The sequence below is a fragment of the Physella acuta genome, unplaced genomic scaffold (assembly GCF_028476545.2).
Source record: "Physella acuta isolate Inbredline_101_S28 unplaced genomic scaffold, ASM2847654v3 ptg000119l, whole genome shotgun sequence".
Taxonomy (NCBI): Eukaryota; Metazoa; Mollusca; class Gastropoda; family Physidae; genus Physella; species Physella acuta.
This window is the reverse complement of record NW_026731639.1, coordinates 702796-726774: the sequence shown is the minus strand read 5'-3', so window position 1 is coordinate 726774 and position 23979 is coordinate 702796. Positions and strand designations below refer to the sequence as shown.

The following is a 23979-nucleotide window of genomic DNA, read 5'->3' as shown; positions in this document are numbered from 1 at the left end:
ACATCAGTGGAGAGGTAGTGACACAGATAACAGCCCACACAACACAACACAGACATCAAATCTTGTAGACATCAGTGGAGAGGTAGCGACACAGATAGCAGCCCACACAACACAACACAGACATCAAATCTTGTAGACATCAGTGGAGAGGTAGTGACACAGATAACAGCCCACACAACACATACATCAAATCTTGTAGACATCAGTGGAGAGGTAGTGACACAGATAACAGCCCACACAACACAACACAGACATCAAATCTTGTAGACATCAGTGGAGAGGTAGTGACACAGATAACAGCCCACACAACACAGACATCAAATCTTGTAGACATCAGTGGAGAGGTAGTGACACAGATAACAGCCCACACAACACAACACAGACATCAAATCTTGTAGACATCAGTGGAGAGGTAGTGACACAGATAACAGCCCACACAACACAGACATCAAATCTTGTAGACATCAGTGGAGAGGTAGTGACACAGATAACAGCCCACACAACACAACACAGACATCAAATCTTGTAGACATCAGTGGAGAGGTAGTGACACAGATAACAGCCCACACAACACAGACATCAAATCTTGTAGACATCAGTGGAGAGGTAGTGACACAGATAACAGCCCACACAACACAACACAGACATCAAATCTTGTAGACATCAGTGGAGAGGTAGTGACACAGATAACAGCCCACACAACACAGACATCAAATCTTGTAGACATCAGTGGAGAGGTAGTGACACAGATAACAGCCCACACAACACAGACATCAAATCTTGTAGACATCAGTGGAGAGGTAGTGACACAGATAACAGCCCACACAACACAGACAGACATCAAATCTTGTAGACATCAGTGGAGAGGTAGTGACACAGATAACAGCCCACACAACACAACACAGAATCAAATCTTGTAGACATCAGTGGAGAGGTAGTGACACATATAACAGCCCACACAACACAACACAGACATCAAATCTTGTAGACATCAGTGGAGAGGTAGTGACACAGATAACAGCCCACACAACACAACACAGACATCAAATCTTGTAGACATCAGTGGAGAGGTAGTGACACAGATAACAGCCCACACAACACAGACATCAAATCTTGTAGACATCAGTGGAGAGGTAGTGATACAGATAACAGCCCACACAACACAGACATCAAATCTTGTAGACATCAGTGGAGAGGTAGTGACACAGATAACAGCCCACACAACACAACACAGACATCAAATCTTGTAGACATCAGTGGAGAGGTAGTGACACAGATAACAGCCCACACAACACAGACAGACATCAAATCTTGTAGACATCAGTGGAGAGGTAGTGACACAGATAACAGCCCACACAACACAACACAGACATCAAATCTTGTAGACATCAGTGGAGAGGTAGTGACACAGATAACAGCCCACACAACACAACACAGACATCAAATCTTGTAGACATCAGTGGAGAGGTAGTGACACAGATAACAGCCCACACAACACAACACAGACATCAAATCTTGTAGACATCAGTGGAGAGGTAGTGACACAGATAACAGCCCACACAACACAACACAGACATCAAATCTTGTAGACATCAGTGGAGAGGTAGTGACACAGATAACAGCCCACACAACACAGACGGACATCAAATCTTGTAGACATCAGTGGAGAGGTAGTGACACAGATAACAGCCCACACAACACAACACAGACATCAAATCTTGTAGACATCAGTGGAGAGGTAGTGACACAGATAACAGCCCACACAACACAGACAGACATCAAATCTTGTAGACATCAGTGGAGAGGTAGTGACACAGATAACAGCCCACACAACACAGACATCAAATCTTGTAGACATCAGTGGAGAGGTAGTGACACAGATAACAGCCCACACAACACAGACAGACATCAAATCTTGTAGACATCAGTGGAGAGGTAGTGACACAGATAACAGCCCACACAACACAGACATCAAATCTTGTAGACATCAGTGGAGAGGTAGTGACACAGATAGCAGCCCACACAACACAGACATCAAATCTTGTAGACATCAGTGGAGAGGTAGTGACACAGATAACAGCCCACACAACACATACATCAAATCTTGTAGACATCAGTGGAGAGGTAGTGACACAGATAACAGCCCACACAACACAACACAGACATCAAATCTTGTAGACATCAGTGGAGAGGTAGTGACACAGATAACAGCCCACACAACACAGACATCAAATCTTGTAGACATCAGTGGAGAGGTAGTGACACAGATAACAGCCCACACAACACAGACATCAAATCTTGTAGACATCAGTGGAGAGGTAGTGACACAGATAACAGCCCACACAAAACAGACATCAAATCTTGTAGACATCAGTGGAGAGGTAGTGACACAGATAACAGCCCACACAACACAGACATCAAATCTTGTAGACATCAGTGGAGAGGTAGTGACACAGATAACAGCCCACACAACACAGACATCAAATCTTGTAGACATCAGTGGAGAGGTAGTGACACAGATAACAGCCCACACAACACAACACAGACATCAAATCTTGTAGACATCAGTGGAGAGGTAGTGACACAGATAACAGCCCACACAACACAGACAGACATCAAATCTTGTAGACATCAGTGGAGAGGTAGTGACACAGATAACAGCCCACACAACACAACACAGACATCAAATCTTGTAGACATCAGTGGAGAGGTAGTGACACAGATAACAGCCCACACAACACAGACATCAAATCTTGTAGACATCAGTGGAGAGGTAGTGACACAGATAACAGCCCACACAACACAGACATCAAATCTTGTAGACATCAGTGGAGAGGTAGTGATACAGATAACAGCCAACACAACACAACACAGACATCAAATCTTGTAGACATCAGTGGAGAGGTAGTGATACAGATAACAGCCCACACAACACAGACATCAAATCTTGTAGACATCAGTGGAGAGGTAGTGACACAGATAACAGCCCACACAACACAGACATCAAATCTTGTAGATATCAGTGGAGAGGTAGTGACACAGATAACAGCCCACACAACACAGACATCAAATCTTGTAGACATCAGTGGAGAGGTAGTGACACAGATAACAGCCCACACAACACAGACATCAAATCTTGTAGACATCAGTGGAGAGGTAGTGACACAGATAACAGCCCACACAACACAGACATCAAATCTTGTAGACATCAGTGGAGAGGTAGTGACACAGATAACAGCCCACACAACACAACACAGACATCAAATCTTGTAGACATCAGTGGAGAGGTAGTGACACAGATAACAGCCCACACAACACAACACAGACATCAAATCTTGTAGACATCAGTGGAGAGGTAGTGACACAGATAACAGCCCACACAACACAACACAGACATCAAATCTTGTAGACATCAGTGGAGAGGTAGTGACACAGATAACAGCCCACACAACCCAGACATCAAATCTTGTAGACATCAGTGGAGAGGTAGTGACACAGATAACAGCCCACACAACACAGACAGACATCAAATCTTGTAGACATCAGTGGAGAGGTAGTGACACAGATAACAGCCCACACAACACAACACAGACATCAAATCTTGTAGACATCAGTGGAGAGGTAGTGACACAGATAACAGCCCACACAACACAGACATCAAATCTTGTAGACATCAGTGGAGAGGTAGTGACACAGATAACAGCCCACACAACACAGACATCAAATCTTGTAGACATCAGTGGAGAGGTAGTGACACAGATAACAGCCCACACAACACAGACATCAAATCTTGTAGACATCAGTGGAGAGGTAGTGACACAGATAACAGCCCACACAACACAACACAGACATCAAATCTTGTAGACATCAGTGGAGAGGTAGTGACACAGATAACAGCCCACACAACACAACACAGACATCAAATCTTGTAGACATCAGTGGAGAGGTAGTGACACAGATAACAGCCCACACAACACAACACAGACATCAAATCTTGTAGACATCAGTGGAGAGGTAGTGACACATATAACAGCCCACACAACACAACACAGACATCAAATCTTGTAGACATCAGTGGAGAGGTAGTGACACATATAACAGCCCACACAACACAACACAGACATCAAATCTTGTAGACATCAGTGGAGAGGTAGTGACACAGATAACAGCCCACACAACACAACACAGACATCAAATCTTGTAGACATCAGTGGAGAGGTAGTGACACAGATAACAGCCCACACAACACAGACATCAAATCTTGTAGACATCAGTGGAGAGGTAGTGACACAGATAACAGCCCACACAACACAACACAGACATCAAATCTTGTAGACATCAGTGGAGAGGTAGTGACACAGATAACAGCCCACACAACACAGACATCAAATCTTGTAGACATCAGTGGAGAGGTAGTGACACAGATAACAGCCCACACAACACAACACAGACATCAAATCTTGTAGACATCAGTGGAGAGGTAGTGACACAGATAACAGCCCACACAACACAGACATCAAATCTTGTAGACATCAGTGGAGAGGTAGTGACACAGATAACAGCCCACACAACACAACACAGACATCAAATCTTGTAGACATCAGTGGAGAGGTAGTGACACAGATAACAGCCCACACAACACAACACAGACATCAAATCTTGTAGACATCAGTGGAGAGGTAGTGACACAGATAACAGCCCACACAACACATACATCAAATCTTGTAGACATCAGTGGAGAGGTAGTGACACAGATAACAGCCCACACAACACAACACAGACATCAAATCTTGTAGACATCAGTGGAGAGGTAGTGACACAGATAACAGCCCACACAACACATACATCAAATCTTGTAGACATCAGTGGAGAGGTAGTGATACAGATAACAGCCCACACAACACAACACAGACATCAAATCTTGTAGACATCAGTGGAGAGGTAGTGACACAGATAACAGCCCACACAACACAACACAGACATCAAATCTTGTAGACATCAGTGGAGAGGTAGTGACACAGATAACAGCCCACACAACACAGACATCAAATCTTGTAGACATCAGTGGAGAGGTAGTGACACAGATAACAGCCCACACAACACAACACAGACATCAAATCTTGTAGACATCAGTGGAGAGGTAGTGACACAGATAACAGCCCACACAACACAGACATCAAATCTTGTAGACATCAGTGGAGAGGTAGTGACACAGATAACAGCCCACACAACACAACACAGACATCAAATCTTGTAGACATCAGTGGAGAGGTAGTGACACAGATAACAGCCCACACAACACAGACATCAAATCTTGTAGACATCAGTGGAGAGGTAGTGACACAGATAACAGCCCACACAACACAACACAGACATCAAATCTTGTAGACATCAGTGGAGAGGTAGTGACACAGATAACAGCCCACACAACACAGACATCAAATCTTGTAGACATCAGTGGAGAGGTAGTGACACAGATAACAGCCCACACAACACAACACAGACATCAAATCTTGTAGACATCAGTGGAGAGGTAGTGACACAGATAACAGCCCACACAACACAGACATCAAATCTTGTAGACATCAGTGGAGAGGTAGTGACACAAATAACAGCCCACACAACACAGACATCAAATCTTGTAGACATCAGTGGAGAGGTAGTGACACAGATAACAGCCCACACAACACAGACATCAAATCTTGTAGACATCAGTGGAGAGGTAGTGACACAGATAACAGCCCACACAACACAACACAGACATCAAATCTTGTAGACATCAGTGGAGAGGTAGTGACACAGATAACAGCCCACACAACACAGACATCAAATCTTGTAGACATCAGTGGAGAGGTAGTGACACAGATAACAGCCCACACAACACAACACAGACATCAAATCTTGTAGACATCAGTGGAGAGGTAGTGACACAGATAACAGCCCACACAACACAGACATCAAATCTTGTAGACATCAGTGGAGAGGTAGTGATACAGATAACAGCCCACACAACACAGACATCAAATCTTGTAGACATCAGTGGAGAGGTAGTGACACAGATAACAGCCCACACAACACAACACAGACATCAAATCTTGTAGACATCAGTGGAGAGGTAGTGACACAGATAACAGCCCACACAACACAGACAGACATCAAATCTTGTAGACATCAGTGGAGAGGTAGTGACACAGATAACAGCCCACACAACACAACACAGACATCAAATCTTGTAGACATCAGTGGAGAGGTAGTGACACAGATAACAGCCCACACAACACAGACATCAAATCTTGTAGACATCAGTGGAGAGGTAGTGACACAGATAACAGCCCACACAACACAACACAGACATCAAATCTTGTAGACATCAGTGGAGAGGTAGTGACACAGATAACAGCCCACACAACACAGACATCAAATCTTGTAGACATCAGTGGAGAGGTAGTGACACAGATAACAGCCCACACAACACAGACAGACATCAAATCTTGTAGACATCAGTGGAGAGGTAGTGACACAGATAACAGCCCACACAACACAACACAGACATCAAATCTTGTAGACATCAGTGGAGAGGTAGTGACACAGATAACAGCCCACACAACACAGACATCAAATCTTGTAGACATCAGTGGAGAGGTAGTGACACAGATAACAGCCCACACAACACAACACAGACATCAAATCTTGTAGACATCAGTGGAGAGGTAGTGACACAGATAACAGCCCACACAACACAACACAGACATCAAATCTTGTAGACATCAGTGGAGAGGTAGTGACACAGATAACAGCCCACACAACACAGACATCAAATCTTGTAGACATCAGTGGAGAGGTAGTGACACAGATAACAGCCCACACAACACAGACATCAAATCTTGTAGACATCAGTGGAGAGGTAGTGACACAGATAACAGCCCACACAACACAACACAGACATCAAATCTTGTAGACATCAGTGGAGAGGTAGTGACACAGATAACAGCCCACACAACACAACACAGACATCAAATCTTGTAGACATCAGTGGAGAGGTAGTGACACAGATAACAGCCCACACAACACATACATCAAATCTTGTAGACATCAGTGGAGAGGTAGTGACACAGATAACAGCCCACACAACACAACACAGACATCAAATCTTGTAGACATCAGTGGAGAGGTAGTGACACAGATAACAGCCCACACAACACATACATCAAATCTTGTAGACATCAGTGGAGAGGTAGTGATACAGATAACAGCCCACACAACACAACACAGACATCAAATCTTGTAGACATCAGTGGAGAGGTAGTGACACAGATAACAGCCCACACAACACAACACAGACATCAAATCTTGTAGACATCAGTGGAGAGGTAGTGACACAGATAACAGCCCACACAACACAGACATCAAATCTTGTAGACATCAGTGGAGAGGTAGTGACACAGATAACAGCCCACACAACACAACACAGACATCAAATCTTGTAGACATCAGTGGAGAGGTAGTGACACAGATAACAGCCCACACAACACAGACATCAAATCTTGTAGACATCAGTGGAGAGGTAGTGACACAGATAACAGCCCACACAACACAACACAGACATCAAATCTTGTAGACATCAGTGGAGAGGTAGTGACACAGATAACAGCCCACACAACACAGACATCAAATCTTGTAGACATCAGTGGAGAGGTAGTGACACAGATAACAGCCCACACAACACAACACAGACATCAAATCTTGTAGACATCAGTGGAGAGGTAGTGACACAGATAACAGCCCACACAACACAGACATCAAATCTTGTAGACATCAGTGGAGAGGTAGTGACACAGATAACAGCCCACACAACACAACACAGACATCAAATCTTGTAGACATCAGTGGAGAGGTAGTGACACAGATAACAGCCCACACAACACAGACATCAAATCTTGTAGACATCAGTGGAGAGGTAGTGACACAAATAACAGCCCACACAACACAGACATCAAATCTTGTAGACATCAGTGGAGAGGTAGTGACACAGATAACAGCCCACACAACACCGACAGACATCAAATCTTGTAGACATCAGTGGAGAGGTAGTGACACAGATAACAGCCCACACAACACAACACAGACATCAAATCTTGTAGACATCAGTGGAGAGGTAGTGACACAGATAACAGCCCACACAACACAGACATCAAATCTTGTAGACATCAGTGGAGAGGTAGTGACACAGATAACAGCCCACACAACACAACACAGACATCAAATCTTGTAGACATCAGTGGAGAGGTAGTGACACAGATAACAGCCCACACAACACAGACATCAAATCTTGTAGACATCAGTGGAGAGGTAGTGATACAGATAACAGCCCACACAACACAGACATCAAATCTTGTAGACATCAGTGGAGAGGTAGTGACACAGATAACAGCCCACACAACACAACACAGACATCAAATCTTGTAGACATCAGTGGAGAGGTAGTGACACAGATAACAGCCCACACAACACAGACAGACATCAAATCTTGTAGACATCAGTGGAGAGGTAGTGACACAGATAACAGCCCACACAACACAACACAGACATCAAATCTTGTAGACATCAGTGGAGAGGTAGCGACACAGATAGCAGCCCACACAACACAACACAGACATCAAATCTTGTAGACATCAGTGGAGAGGTAGTGACACAGATAACAGCCCACACAACACATACATCAAATCTTGTAGACATCAGTGGAGAGGTAGTGACACAGATAACAGCCCACACAACACAACACAGACATCAAATCTTGTAGACATCAGTGGAGAGGTAGTGACACAGATAACAGCCCACACAACACAGACATCAAATCTTGTAGACATCAGTGGAGAGGTAGTGACACAGATAACAGCCCACACAACACAACACAGACATCAAATCTTGTAGACATCAGTGGAGAGGTAGTGACACAGATAACAGCCCACACAACACAGACATCAAATCTTGTAGACATCAGTGGAGAGGTAGTGACACAGATAACAGCCCACACAACACAACACAGACATCAAATCTTGTAGACATCAGTGGAGAGGTAGTGACACAGATAACAGCCCACACAACACAGACATCAAATCTTGTAGACATCAGTGGAGAGGTAGTGACACAGATAACAGCCCACACAACACAACACAGACATCAAATCTTGTAGACATCAGTGGAGAGGTAGTGACACAGATAACAGCCCACACAACACAGACATCAAATCTTGTAGACATCAGTGGAGAGGTAGTGACACAGATAACAGCCCACACAACACAGACATCAAATCTTGTAGACATCAGTGGAGAGGTAGTGACACAGATAACAGCCCACACAACACAGACAGACATCAAATCTTGTAGACATCAGTGGAGAGGTAGTGACACAGATAACAGCCCACACAACACAACACAGACATCAAATCTTGTAGACATCAGTGGAGAGGTAGTGACACAGATAACAGCCCACACAACACAACACAGACATCAAATCTTGTAGACATCAGTGGAGAGGTAGTGACACAGATAACAGCCCACACAACACAGACATCAAATCTTGTAGACATCAGTGGAGAGGTAGTGATACAGATAACAGCCCACACAACACAGACATCAAATCTTGTAGACATCAGTGGAGAGGTAGTGACACAGATAACAGCCCACACAACACAACACAGACATCAAATCTTGTAGACATCAGTGGAGAGGTAGTGACACAGATAACAGCCCACACAACACAGACAGACATCAAATCTTGTAGACATCAGTGGAGAGGTAGTGACACAGATAACAGCCCACACAACACAACACAGACATCAAATCTTGTAGACATCAGTGGAGAGGTAGTGACACAGATAACAGCCCACACAACACAGACATCAAATCTTGTAGACATCAGTGGAGAGGTAGTGACACAGATAACAGCCCACACAACACAACACAGACATCAAATCTTGTAGACATCAGTGGAGAGGTAGTGACACAGATAACAGCCCACACAACACAGACATCAAATCTTGTAGACATCAGTGGAGAGGTAGTGACACAGATAACAGCCCACACAACACAGACAGACATCAAATCTTGTAGACATCAGTGGAGAGGTAGTGACACAGATAACAGCCCACACAACACAACACAGACATCAAATCTTGTAGACATCAGTGGAGAGGTAGTGACACAGATAACAGCCCACACAACACAGACATCAAATCTTGTAGACATCAGTGGAGAGGTAGTGACACAGATAACAGCCCACACAACACAACACAGACATCAAATCTTGTAGACATCAGTGGAGAGGTAGTGACACAGATAACAGCCCACACAACACAACACAGACATCAAATCTTGTAGACATCAGTGGAGAGGTAGTGACACAGATAACAGCCCACACAACACAGACATCAAATCTTGTAGACATCAGTGGAGAGGTAGTGACACAGATAACAGCCCACACAACACAGACATCAAATCTTGTAGACATCAGTGGAGAGGTAGTGACACAGATAACAGCCCACACAACACAACACAGACATCAAATCTTGTAGACATCAGTGGAGAGGTAGTGACACAGATAACAGCCCACACAACACAGACATCAAATCTTGTAGACATCAGTGGAGAGGTAGTGACACAGATAACAGCCCACACAACACAGACATCAAATCTTGTAGACATCAGTGGAGAGGTAGTGACACAGATAACAGCCCACACAACACAACACAGACATCAAATCTTGTAGACATCAGTGGAGAGGTAGTGACACAGATAACAGCCCACACAACACAACACAGACATCAAATCTTGTAGACATCAGTGGAGAGGTAGTGACACAGATAACAGCCCACACAACACATACATCAAATCTTGTAGACATCAGTGGAGAGGTAGTGACACAGATAACAGCCCACACAACACAACACAGACATCAAATCTTGTAGACATCAGTGGAGAGGTAGTGACACAGATAACAGCCCACACAACACATACATCAAATCTTGTAGACATCAGTGGAGAGGTAGTGATACAGATAACAGCCCACACAACACAACACAGACATCAAATCTTGTAGACATCAGTGGAGAGGTAGTGACACAGATAACAGCCCACACAACACAACACAGACATCAAATCTTGTAGACATCAGTGGAGAGGTAGTGACACAGATAACAGCCCACACAACACAGACATCAAATCTTGTAGACATCAGTGGAGAGGTAGTGACACAGATAACAGCCCACACAACACAACACAGACATCAAATCTTGTAGACATCAGTGGAGAGGTAGTGACACAGATAACAGCCCACACAACACAGACATCAAATCTTGTAGACATCAGTGGAGAGGTAGTGACACAGATAACAGCCCACACAACACAACACAGACATCAAATCTTGTAGACATCAGTGGAGAGGTAGTGACACAGATAACAGCCCACACAACACAGACATCAAATCTTGTAGACATCAGTGGAGAGGTAGTGACACAGATAACAGCCCACACAACACAACACAGACATCAAATCTTGTAGACATCAGTGGAGAGGTAGTGACACAGATAACAGCCCACACAACACAGACATCAAATCTTGTAGACATCAGTGGAGAGGTAGTGACACAGATAACAGCCCACACAACACAACACAGACATCAAATCTTGTAGACATCAGTGGAGAGGTAGTGACACAGATAACAGCCCACACAACACAGACATCAAATCTTGTAGACATCAGTGGAGAGGTAGTGACACAAATAACAGCCCACACAACACAGACATCAAATCTTGTAGACATCAGTGGAGAGGTAGTGACACAGATAACAGCCCACACAACACCGACAGACATCAAATCTTGTAGACATCAGTGGAGAGGTAGTGACACAGATAACAGCCCACACAACACAACACAGACATCAAATCTTGTAGACATCAGTGGAGAGGTAGTGACACAGATAACAGCCCACACAACACAGACATCAAATCTTGTAGACATCAGTGGAGAGGTAGTGACACAGATAACAGCCCACACAACACAACACAGACATCAAATCTTGTAGACATCAGTGGAGAGGTAGTGACACAGATAACAGCCCACACAACACAGACATCAAATCTTGTAGACATCAGTGGAGAGGTAGTGATACAGATAACAGCCCACACAACACAGACATCAAATCTTGTAGACATCAGTGGAGAGGTAGTGACACAGATAACAGCCCACACAACACAACACAGACATCAAATCTTGTAGACATCAGTGGAGAGGTAGTGACACAGATAACAGCCCACACAACACAGACAGACATCAAATCTTGTAGACATCAGTGGAGAGGTAGTGACACAGATAACAGCCCACACAACACAACACAGACATCAAATCTTGTAGACATCAGTGGAGAGGTAGCGACACAGATAGCAGCCCACACAACACAACACAGACATCAAATCTTGTAGACATCAGTGGAGAGGTAGTGACACAGATAACAGCCCACACAACACATACATCAAATCTTGTAGACATCAGTGGAGAGGTAGTGACACAGATAACAGCCCACACAACACAACACAGACATCAAATCTTGTAGACATCAGTGGAGAGGTAGTGACACAGATAACAGCCCACACAACACAGACATCAAATCTTGTAGACATCAGTGGAGAGGTAGTGACACAGATAACAGCCCACACAACACAACACAGACATCAAATCTTGTAGACATCAGTGGAGAGGTAGTGACACAGATAACAGCCCACACAACACAGACATCAAATCTTGTAGACATCAGTGGAGAGGTAGTGACACAGATAACAGCCCACACAACACAACACAGACATCAAATCTTGTAGACATCAGTGGAGAGGTAGTGACACAGATAACAGCCCACACAACACAGACATCAAATCTTGTAGACATCAGTGGAGAGGTAGTGACACAGATAACAGCCCACACAACACAGACATCAAATCTTGTAGACATCAGTGGAGAGGTAGTGACACAGATAACAGCCCACACAACACAGACAGACATCAAATCTTGTAGACATCAGTGGAGAGGTAGTGACACAGATAACAGCCCACACAACACAACACAGACATCAAATCTTGTAGACATCAGTGGAGAGGTAGTGACACATATAACAGCCCACACAACACAACACAGACATCAAATCTTGTAGACATCAGTGGAGAGGTAGTGACACAGATAACAGCCCACACAACACAACACAGACATCAAATCTTGTAGACATCAGTGGAGAGGTAGTGACACAGATAACAGCCCACACAACACAGACATCAAATCTTGTAGACATCAGTGGAGAGGTAGTGATACAGATAACAGCCCACACAACACAGACATCAAATCTTGTAGACATCAGTGGAGAGGTAGTGACACAGATAACAGCCCACACAACACAACACAGACATCAAATCTTGTAGACATCAGTGGAGAGGTAGTGACACAGATAACAGCCCACACAACATAGACAGACATCAAATCTTGTAGACATCAGTGGAGAGGTAGTGACACAGATAACAGCCCACACAACACAACACAGACATCAAATCTTGTAGACATCAGTGGAGAGGTAGTGACACAGATAACAGCCCACACAACACAACACAGACATCAAATCTTGTAGACATCAGTGGAGAGGTAGTGACACAGATAACAGCCCACACAACACAACACAGACATCAAATCTTGTAGACATCAGTGGAGAGGTAGTGACACAGATAACAGCCCACACAACACAACACAGACATCAAATCTTGTAGACATCAGTGGAGAGGTAGTGACACAGATAACAGCCCACACAACACAGACGGACATCAAATCTTGTAGACATCAGTGGAGAGGTAGTGACACAGATAACAGCCCACACAACACAACACAGACATCAAATCTTGTAGACATCAGTGGAGAGGTAGTGACACAGATAACAGCCCACACAACACAGACAGACATCAAATCTTGTAGACATCAGTGGAGAGGTAGTGACACAGATAACAGCCCACACAACACAGACATCAAATCTTGTAGACATCAGTGGAGAGGTAGTGACACAGATAACAGCCCACACAACACAGACAGACATCAAATCTTGTAGACATCAGTGGAGAGGTAGTGACACAGATAACAGCCCACACAACACAGACATCAAATCTTGTAGACATCAGTGGAGAGGTAGTGACACAGATAGCAGCCCACACAACACAGACATCAAATCTTGTAGACATCAGTGGAGAGGTAGTGACACAGATAACAGCCCACACAACACATACATCAAATCTTGTAGACATCAGTGGAGAGGTAGTGACACAGATAACAGCCCACACAACACAACACAGACATCAAATCTTGTAGACATCAGTGGAGAGGTAGTGACACAGATAACAGCCCACACAACACAGACATCAAATCTTGTAGACATCAGTGGAGAGGTAGTGACACAGATAACAGCCCACACAACACAGACATCAAATCTTGTAGACATCAGTGGAGAGGTAGTGACACAGATAACAGCCCACACAAAACAGACATCAAATCTTGTAAACATCAGTGGAGAGGTAGTGACACAGATAACAGCCCACACAACACAGACATCAAATCTTGTAGACATCAGTGGAGAGGTAGTGACACAGATAACAGCCCACACAACACAGACATCAAATCTTGTAGACATCAGTGGAGAGGTAGTGACACAGATAACAGCCCACACAACACAACACAGACATCAAATCTTGTAGACATCAGTGGAGAGGTAGTGACACAGATAACAGCCCACACAACACAGACAGACATCAAATCTTGTAGACATCAGTGGAGAGGTAGTGACACAGATAACAGCCCACACAACACAACACAGACATCAAATCTTGTAGACATCAGTGGAGAGGTAGTGACACAGATAACAGCCCACACAACACAGACATCAAATCTTGTAGACATCAGTGGAGAGGTAGTGACACAGATAACAGCCCACACAACACAGACATCAAATCTTGTAGACATCAGTGGAGAGGTAGTGATACAGATAACAGCCAACACAACACAACACAGACATCAAATCTTGTAGACATCAGTGGAGAGGTAGTGATACAGATAACAGCCCACACAACACAGACATCAAATCTTGTAGACATCAGTGGAGAGGTAGTGACACAGATAACAGCCCACACAACACAGACATCAAATCTTGTAGATATCAGTGGAGAGGTAGTGACACAGATAACAGCCCACACAACACAGACATCAAATCTTGTAGACATCAGTGGAGAGGTAGTGACACAGATAACAGCCCACACAACACAGACATCAAATCTTGTAGACATCAGTGGAGAGGTAGTGACACAGATAACAGCCCACACAACACAGACATCAAATCTTGTAGACATCAGTGGAGAGGTAGTGACACAGATAACAGCCCACACAACACAACACAGACATCAAATCTTGTAGACATCAGTGGAGAGGTAGTGACACAGATAACAGCCCACACAACACAACACAGACATCAAATCTTGTAGACATCAGTGGAGAGGTAGTGACACAGATAACAGCCCACACAACACAACACAGACATCAAATCTTATAGACATCAGTGGAGAGGTAGTGACACAGATAACAGCCCACACAACACAACACAGACATCAAATCTTGTAGACATCAGTGGAGAGGTAGTGACACAGATAACAGCCCACACAACACAACCCAGACATCAAATCTTGTAGACATCAGTGGAGAGGTAGTGACACAGATAACAGCCCACACAACACAGACAGACATCAAATCTTGTAGACATCAGTGGAGAGGTAGTGACACAGATAACAGCCCACACAACACAACACAGACATCAAATCTTGTAGACATCAGTGGAGAGGTAGTGACACAGATAACAGCCCACACAACACAGACATCAAATCTTGTAGACATCAGTGGAGAGGTAGTGACACAGATAACAGCCCACACAACACAGACATCAAATCTTGTAGACATCAGTGGAGAGGTAGTGACACAGATAACAGCCCACACAACACAGACATCAAATCTTGTAGACATCAGTGGAGAGGTAGTGACACAGATAACAGCCCACACAACACAACACAGACATCAAATCTTGTAGACATCAGTGGAGAGGTAGTGACACAGATAACAGCCCACACAACACAACACAGACATCAAATCTTGTAGACATCAGTGGAGAGGTAGTGACACAGATAACAGCCCACACAACACAACACAGACATCAAATCTTGTAGACATCAGTGGAGAGGTAGTGACACATATAACAGCCCACACAACACAACACAGACATCAAATCTTGTAGACATCAGTGGAGAGGTAGTGACACATATAACAGCCCACACAACACAACACAGACATCAAATCTTGTAGACATCAGTGGAGAGGTAGTGACACAGATAACAGCCCACACAACACAACACAGACATCAAATCTTGTAGACATCAGTGGAGAGGTAGTGACACAGATAACAGCCCACACAACACAACACAGACATCAAATCTTGTAGACATCAGTGGAGAGGTAGTGACACATATAACAGCCCACACAACACAACACAGACATCAAATCTTGTAGACATCAGTGGAGAGGTAGTGACACATATAACAGCCCACACAACACAACACAGACATCAAATCTTGTAGACATCAGTGGAGAGGTAGTGACACAGATAACAGCCCACACAACACAGACATCAAATCTTGTAGACATCAGTGGAGAGGTAGTGACACAGATAACAGCCCACACAACACAGACATCAAATCTTGTAGACATCAGTGGAGAGGTAGTGACACAGATAACAGCCCACACAACACAGACATCAAATCTTGTAGACATCAGTGGAGAGGTAGTGACACAGATAACAGCCCACACAACACAACACAGACATCAAATCTTGTAGACATCAGTGGAGAGGTAGTGACACAGATAACAGCCCACACAACAAACCACAGCCCGCACAACACACTACAAAAACAGCCCACACTACACACACAACACTACAGCCCACACATTTTCCACAACAGCCCACACAACACACTACACAAATAGCCCACACAATACTTACACCACAACACACGCAGACCTCACAACACTAAAACTGCATAGTAGTACTGAGTAAGAAAGCACCATGAGACTGATATAATTAATTAGCTCACATAGTAGTACTAAGCGTGGAAGCACCATGAGACTGATATAATTAATTAGCTCACATAGTAGTACTGAGTAAGAAAGCACCATGAGACTGATATAATTAATTAGCTCACATAGTAGTACTAAGTGAGGAAGCACCATGAGACTGATATAATTAATTAGCTCACATAGTAGTACTGAGTAAGGAAGCACCATGAGACTGATATAATTAATTAGCTCACATAGTAGTACTGAGTAAGGAAGCACCATGAGACTGATATAATTAATTAGCTCACATAGTAGTACTTAGCGAGGAAGCACCTTCAGGCTGATATCAGAGGCGTAGCGACCCTTCCAGGCGATTAGCACTTTCGATTTTCGCCCCCCTTGAACTTTTGATTTGCACCCCCCCCCCTCAAACTTTGTTTTTTTTAATTTGTTTTTCCAACCCATTTTGGCGCCACCCCCCCTAAGGTCGGCGCCCTGGGACATGTGTTCCCCCGCCCCCTCCCCCTCGCTACGCCTCTGGCTGATATAATTAATTATCTCCCCCCCCCCCCCAAGTTAATGGAGCAGCTCCCACTCAACTTACTTGAAGTCTGAAGCAGACGAGCCCCATTGTGACGTCAGCCATGACCTGAAATCTCCTGTCGTCTGCCATTTTGTGCATGAACAGCTGAGCCAAACGGAAATTCTGTGGGCGGAGAATTTCATTTCCGACATAGAAAATAAAAGATAGGTTATAAATGGCAAATGTGTTGTTTACCTCCAGTGGCGGAACTAGAAAAAAAGGGCCACCCCGAAAAAAATTGTTTAGGCCCCCCTCATATATATATATATATAATATATATATATATATATATATATATATATATATATATATATATATATATATATATATATATATATATATATATATATATACAAACACAAAATACGAACAAAGGATACTTATTGCTGGCCTGTTCGGGTTTTGAAAGAAAAATGGTTTTTGTTCAATTAAAACAAATTACAACATCTTGTCGTGTGTAAGTGCATTAGTGTGCTTTGTGAAAATCAGTCTTACTTTATCTCTGTACAAGACCTCTTAACCTCGAGACGGTCAAAAGAATATAAACCATGAAAGCTTTGTATAAATAATGGTGTTTCGTGTTATGTTTATTTTTATGTTTTTTTGTATTTATATTATTAGTTTTAAACACATTTCCTTTTTATACAATGTCATTCTTTAGTAAGTACTTTTTAAAAAAAAATTAAGAGAAGTAATTGTTTTGTTAATTTGTGTAGTACAAATCTTTTAAAAGGAGCTTATGAGCACCCCTATTTGACTATTTAAAAAGGGGAAATAAGTCGTGGAGGTGGTTTGAACGTTGGTTCATCTTTGCTAAGTTTAATTGTAGGAGAAAGAGGAGTCGGCTTTCACGGTGGTTTAAAAACAAAGGGAAAAAGAATATTTAAGAATGGGGTGGTGTCTATAGAATAAAGATAATCCAACCGCAGCTACGGTAATCTTTTTACAAAACAACCATCAAGTCAAAAATGCAAGAACATTTTTAAAATTTTAACTATTAAAAATAATTATTATGGTCGGCTGTGGGCCCCTAAATGGCGTGGGCCCCCCCGCATTGCGGGGTCTGGCGGCACTATAGTTCCGCCCCTGTTTACCTCTCTGATCCTGTGCTGCAGACCTTGAACGCCCAACATTCTTACCACAAACCACAACTTGAGGGCCCGAAATCTACGGACCAGGGGGATGCCCCAGTGCTAAAAATAAAACAGAAATACATTTTATACATCGTACGGATGAAACTGTCAAGTACATATTTACTGAGATCAGAGGCGTAGCGAGGGGGGTACACACGTCCCCGGGCGCCGACTTAGGGGACGTCAAAATGAGTTGGAAAAACAAATTAAAATGTCATTTTAGCTGCATTTTTGCATTATAAATAGTTTGAGGAGGGGGGGGGGGGGGTTCAAATCGAAAATTTAAGGGGGGGGGGGAGGAGAGACAAATCAAAATTGTGTGTGTGTGGGGGGGGGGGGGGTGCAAAATTGAAAATTTACTCCCGAGGGTGAGGGGGGGGGCGCCAACTTGAAAGTTTGTCCCCGGGCGCTACGCCTCTGACTGAGATACATTCCAATGTGTAAACCTTACTCTAAACTCCGGAGCCATGTAGCCATATTGTAAGTTGGGGTTGGCTCGTAGATACAAGGGGTCAACAGCTAGTGCAGAAGTCAGAGTCTCCACCCTCTGTACCCTGATGAGACAACATTCATGTTGTAGCACCTCTTACATGTCACACCTGTCATACCTCATGTATCACTTGTCACAATTGACAGTTCACCTGTCATATGACAGCTCACCTGTCACACCTGAGAGCTCACTTGTCACATCTGACAGCTCACCTGTCACACCTGACATATCACCTGTCACACCTGACATATCACCTGTCACACCTGACATATCACCTGTCACACCTGACATATCACCTGCCACACCTGACATATCACCTGTCACACCTGACATATCACCTGTCACACCTGACAGCTCACCTGTCACACCTGACATATCACCTGTCACACCTGACATATCACCTGTCACACCTGACATATCACCTGTCACACCTGACATATCACATGTCACACCTGACATATCACCTGTCACACCTGACATATCACCTGTCACACCTGACATATCACCTGTCACACCTGACATATCACCTGTCACACCTGACATATCACCTGTCACACCTGACATATCACCTGTCACACCTGACATATCACCTGTCACACCTGACATATCACCTGTCACACCTGACATATCACCTGTCACACCTGACATATCACCTGTCACACCTGACATATCACCTGTCACACCTGACATATCACCTGTCACACCTGACATATCACCTGTCACACCTGACATATCACCTGTCACACCTGAAATATCACCTGTCACACCTGACATATCACCTGTCACTTATCAAACAAGAAACCCTACCACATTAAAGCACAGTCTGTGTTCACGGGGAATAATTTGCAGGCATTGAATCCAAACGAATCGACGTTCTAGAGAAAACAAAGATCTTATTAGTCGACGTTCTAGAGAATACAAAGATCTTATAAGTCGACGTTCTAGAGAATACAAAGATCTTATAAGTCGACATTCTAGAGAATACAAAGATCTTATTAGTAGACGTTCTAGAGAATACAAAGATCTTAGTAGTTAGTCGACATTCTAGAGAAAAAATAGATCTCACCTCCTACATGTGATGTCTACTATATCTCACCTCCTACTATATCTCACCTCCTACTATATCTCACCTCCTACTATATCTCACCTCCTACTATATCTCACCTCCTACTATATCTCACCTCCTACTATATCTCACCTCCTACTATATCTCACCTCCTACTATATCTCACCTCCTACCATATCTCACCTCCTACCATATCTCACCTCCTACTATATCTCACCTCCTACCATATCTCACCTCCTACCATATCTCACCTCCTACCATATCTCACCTCCTACTATATCTCACCTCCTACTATATCTCACCTCCTACTATATCTCACCTCCTACTATATCTCACCTCCTACTATATCTCACCTCCTACTATATCTCACCTCCTACTATATCTCACCTCCTACTATATCTCACCTCCTACTATATCTCACCTCCTACTATATCTCACCTCCTACTATATCTCACCTCCTACTATATCTCACCTCCTACTATATCTCACCTCCTACTATATCTCACCTCCTACTATATCTCACCTCTATTCCATCTTTCAGGAACTGAAACTCTGGACAGATGAGTGCAGCTCCAGCATAAGCAGCGTCGACGTGCAGGTAGACGCCGTGTCTGGTGCAGACGTCCCCCAGCTCCTGCAGGTTGTCGAAGGAACAGCAGGCCGTGGTACCCAGGGTCGCACACACCTGGGTCAATAGTGGACGTTACTAGTGATGTTACGTCACGTGGTGCCCAGGGTCAATAGTGGACGTTACTAGTGATGTTACATCACGTGGTGCCCAGGGTCAATAGTGGACGTTACTAGTCATGTTACGTCACGTGGTGCCCAGGGTTAATAGTGGACGTTACTAGTGATGTTACATCACGTGGTGCCCAGGGTCAATAGTGGACGTTACTAGTGATGTTACATTACGTGGTGCCCAGGGTCAATAGTGGACGTTACTAGTGATGTTACGTCACGTGGTGCCCAGGGTCAATAGTGGACGTTACTAGTGATGTTACATCACGTGGTGCCCAGGGTCAATAGTGGACGTTACTAGTGATGTTACATCACGTGGTGCCCAGGGTCAATAGTGGACGTTACTAGTCATGTTACATCACTTGGTGCCCAGGGTCAATAGTGGACGTTACTAGTCATGTTACATCACGTGGTGCCCAGGGTCAATAGTGGACGTTACTAGTCATGTTACATCACGTGGTGCCCAGGGTCAATAGTGGACGTTACTAGTCATGTTACATCACGTGGTGCCCAGGGTCAATAGTGGACGTTACTAGTGATGTTACATCACGTGGTGCCCAGGGTCAATAGTGGACGTTACTAGTCATGTTACATCACGTGGTGCCCAGGGTCAATAGTGGACGTTACTAGTGATGTTACATCACGTGGTGCCCAGGGTCAATAGTGGACGTTACTAGTCATGTTACATCACGTGGTGCCCAGGGTCAATAGTGGACGTTACTAGTGATGTTACATCACGTGGTGCCCTGGGTCAATAGTGGACGTTACTAGTGATGTTACGTCACGTGGTGCCCAGGGTCAATAGTGGACGTTACTAGTGATGTTACATCACGTGGTGCCCTGGGTCAATAGTGGACGTTACTAGTGATGTTACATCACGTGGTGCCCTGGGTCAATAGTGGACGTTACTAGTGATGTTACATCACGTGGTGCCCTGGGTCAATAGTGGACGTTACTAGTGATGTTACATCACGTGGTGCCCAGGGTCAATAGTGGACGTTACTAGTCATGTTACATCACGTGGTGCCCAGGGTCAATAGTGGACGTTACTAGTGATGTTACGTCACGTGGTGCCCAGGGTCAATAGTTGACGTTACTAGTCATGTTACATCACGTGGTGCCCAGGGTCAATAGTGGACGTTACTAGTGATGTTACATCACGTGGTGCCCAGGGTCAATAGTGGACGTTACTAGTCATGTTACATCACGTGGTGCCCAGGGTCAATAGTGGACGTTACTAGTCATGTTACATCACTTGGTGCCCAGGGTCAATAGTGGACGTTACTAGTCATGTTACATCACGTGGTGCCCAGGGTCAATAGTGGACGTTACTAGTCATGTTACATCACGTGGTGCCCAGGGTCAATAGTGGACGTTACTAGTCATGTTACATCACGTGGTGCCCAGGGTCAATAGTGGACGTTACTAGTGATGTTACATCACGTGGTGCCCAGGGTCAATAGTGGACGTTACTAGTCATGTTACATCACGTGGTGCCCAGGGTCAATAGTGGACGTTACTAGTGATGTTACATCACGTGGTGCCCAGGGTCAATAGTGGACGTTACTAGTCATGTTACATCACGTGGTGCCCAGGGTCAATAGTGGACGTTACTAGTGATGTTACATCACGTGGTGCCCTGGGTCAATAGTGGACGTTACTAGTGATGTTACGTCACGTGGTGCCCTGGGTCAATAGTGGACGTTACTAGTGATGTTACATCACGTGGTGCCCTGGGTCAATAGTGGACGTTACTAGTGATGTTACATCACGTGGTGCCCAGGGTCAATAGTGGACGTTACTAGTCATGTTACATCACGTGGTGCCCAGGGTCAATAGTGGACGTTACTAGTGATGTTACGTCACGTGGTGCCCAGGGTCAATAGTTGACGTTACTAGTCATGTTACATCACGTGGTGCCCAGGGTCAATAGTGGACGTTACTAGTGATGTTACATCACGTGGTGCCCAGGGTCAATAGTGGACGTTACTAGTCATGTTACATCACGTGGTGCCCAGGGTCAATAGTGGACGTTACTAGTCATGTTACATCACTTGGTGCCCAGGGTCAATAGTGGACGTTACTAGTCATGTTACATCACGTGGTGCCCAGGGTCAATAGTGGACGTTACTAGTCATGTTACATCACGTGGTGCCCAGGGTCAATAGTGGACGTTACTAGTCATGTTACATCACGTGGTGCCCAGGGTCAATAGTGGACGTTACTAGTGATGTTACATCACGTGGTGCCCAGGGTCAATAGTGGACGTTACTAGTCATGTTACATCACGTGGTGCCCAGGGTCAATAGTGGACGTTACTAGTGATGTTACATCACGTGGTGCCCAGGGTCAATAGTGGACGTTACTAGTCATGTTACATCACGTGGTGCCCAGGGTCAATAGTGGACGTTACTAGTGATGTTACATCACGTGGTGCCCTGGGTCAATAGTGGACGTTACTAGTGATGTTACGTCACGTGGTGCCCAGGGTCAATAGTGGACGTTACTAGTGATGTTACATCACGTGGTGCCCTGGGTCAATAGTGGACGTTACTAGTGATGTTACATCACGTGGTGCCCTGGGTCAATAGTGGACGTTACTAGTGATGTTACATCACGTGGTGCCCTGGGTCAATAGTGGACGTTACTAGTGATGTTACATCACGTGGTGCCCAGGGTCAATAGTGGACGTTACTAGTGATGTTACATCACGTGGTGCCCAGGGTCAATAGTGGACGTTACTAGTGATGTTACGTCACGTGGTGCCCAGGGTCAATAGTTGACGTTACTAGTCATGTTAC

At 44.4% G+C, this 23979-nt stretch overlaps 1 protein-coding gene across 1 annotated transcript in view; it reads right to left on the bottom strand.

Moving 5' to 3' along the window:
* LOC131934893 (aromatic-L-amino-acid decarboxylase) overlaps nucleotides 1-23979 on the bottom strand; it is a 51539-nt gene that overhangs the window by 9367 nt on the left and 18193 nt on the right. The window contains exons 9-13 of the mRNA XM_059291133.1: nucleotides 20964-21125; nucleotides 20182-20249; nucleotides 19336-19438; nucleotides 18846-18944; nucleotides 17773-17874 (exon numbers count right to left, since the gene is read on the bottom strand). Coding sequence (XP_059147116.1) covers nucleotides 17773-17874; nucleotides 18846-18944; nucleotides 19336-19438; nucleotides 20182-20249; nucleotides 20964-21125 — 534 coding nt within the window. The remainder of the gene's footprint in view (nucleotides 1-17772; nucleotides 17875-18845; nucleotides 18945-19335; nucleotides 19439-20181; nucleotides 20250-20963; nucleotides 21126-23979) is intronic.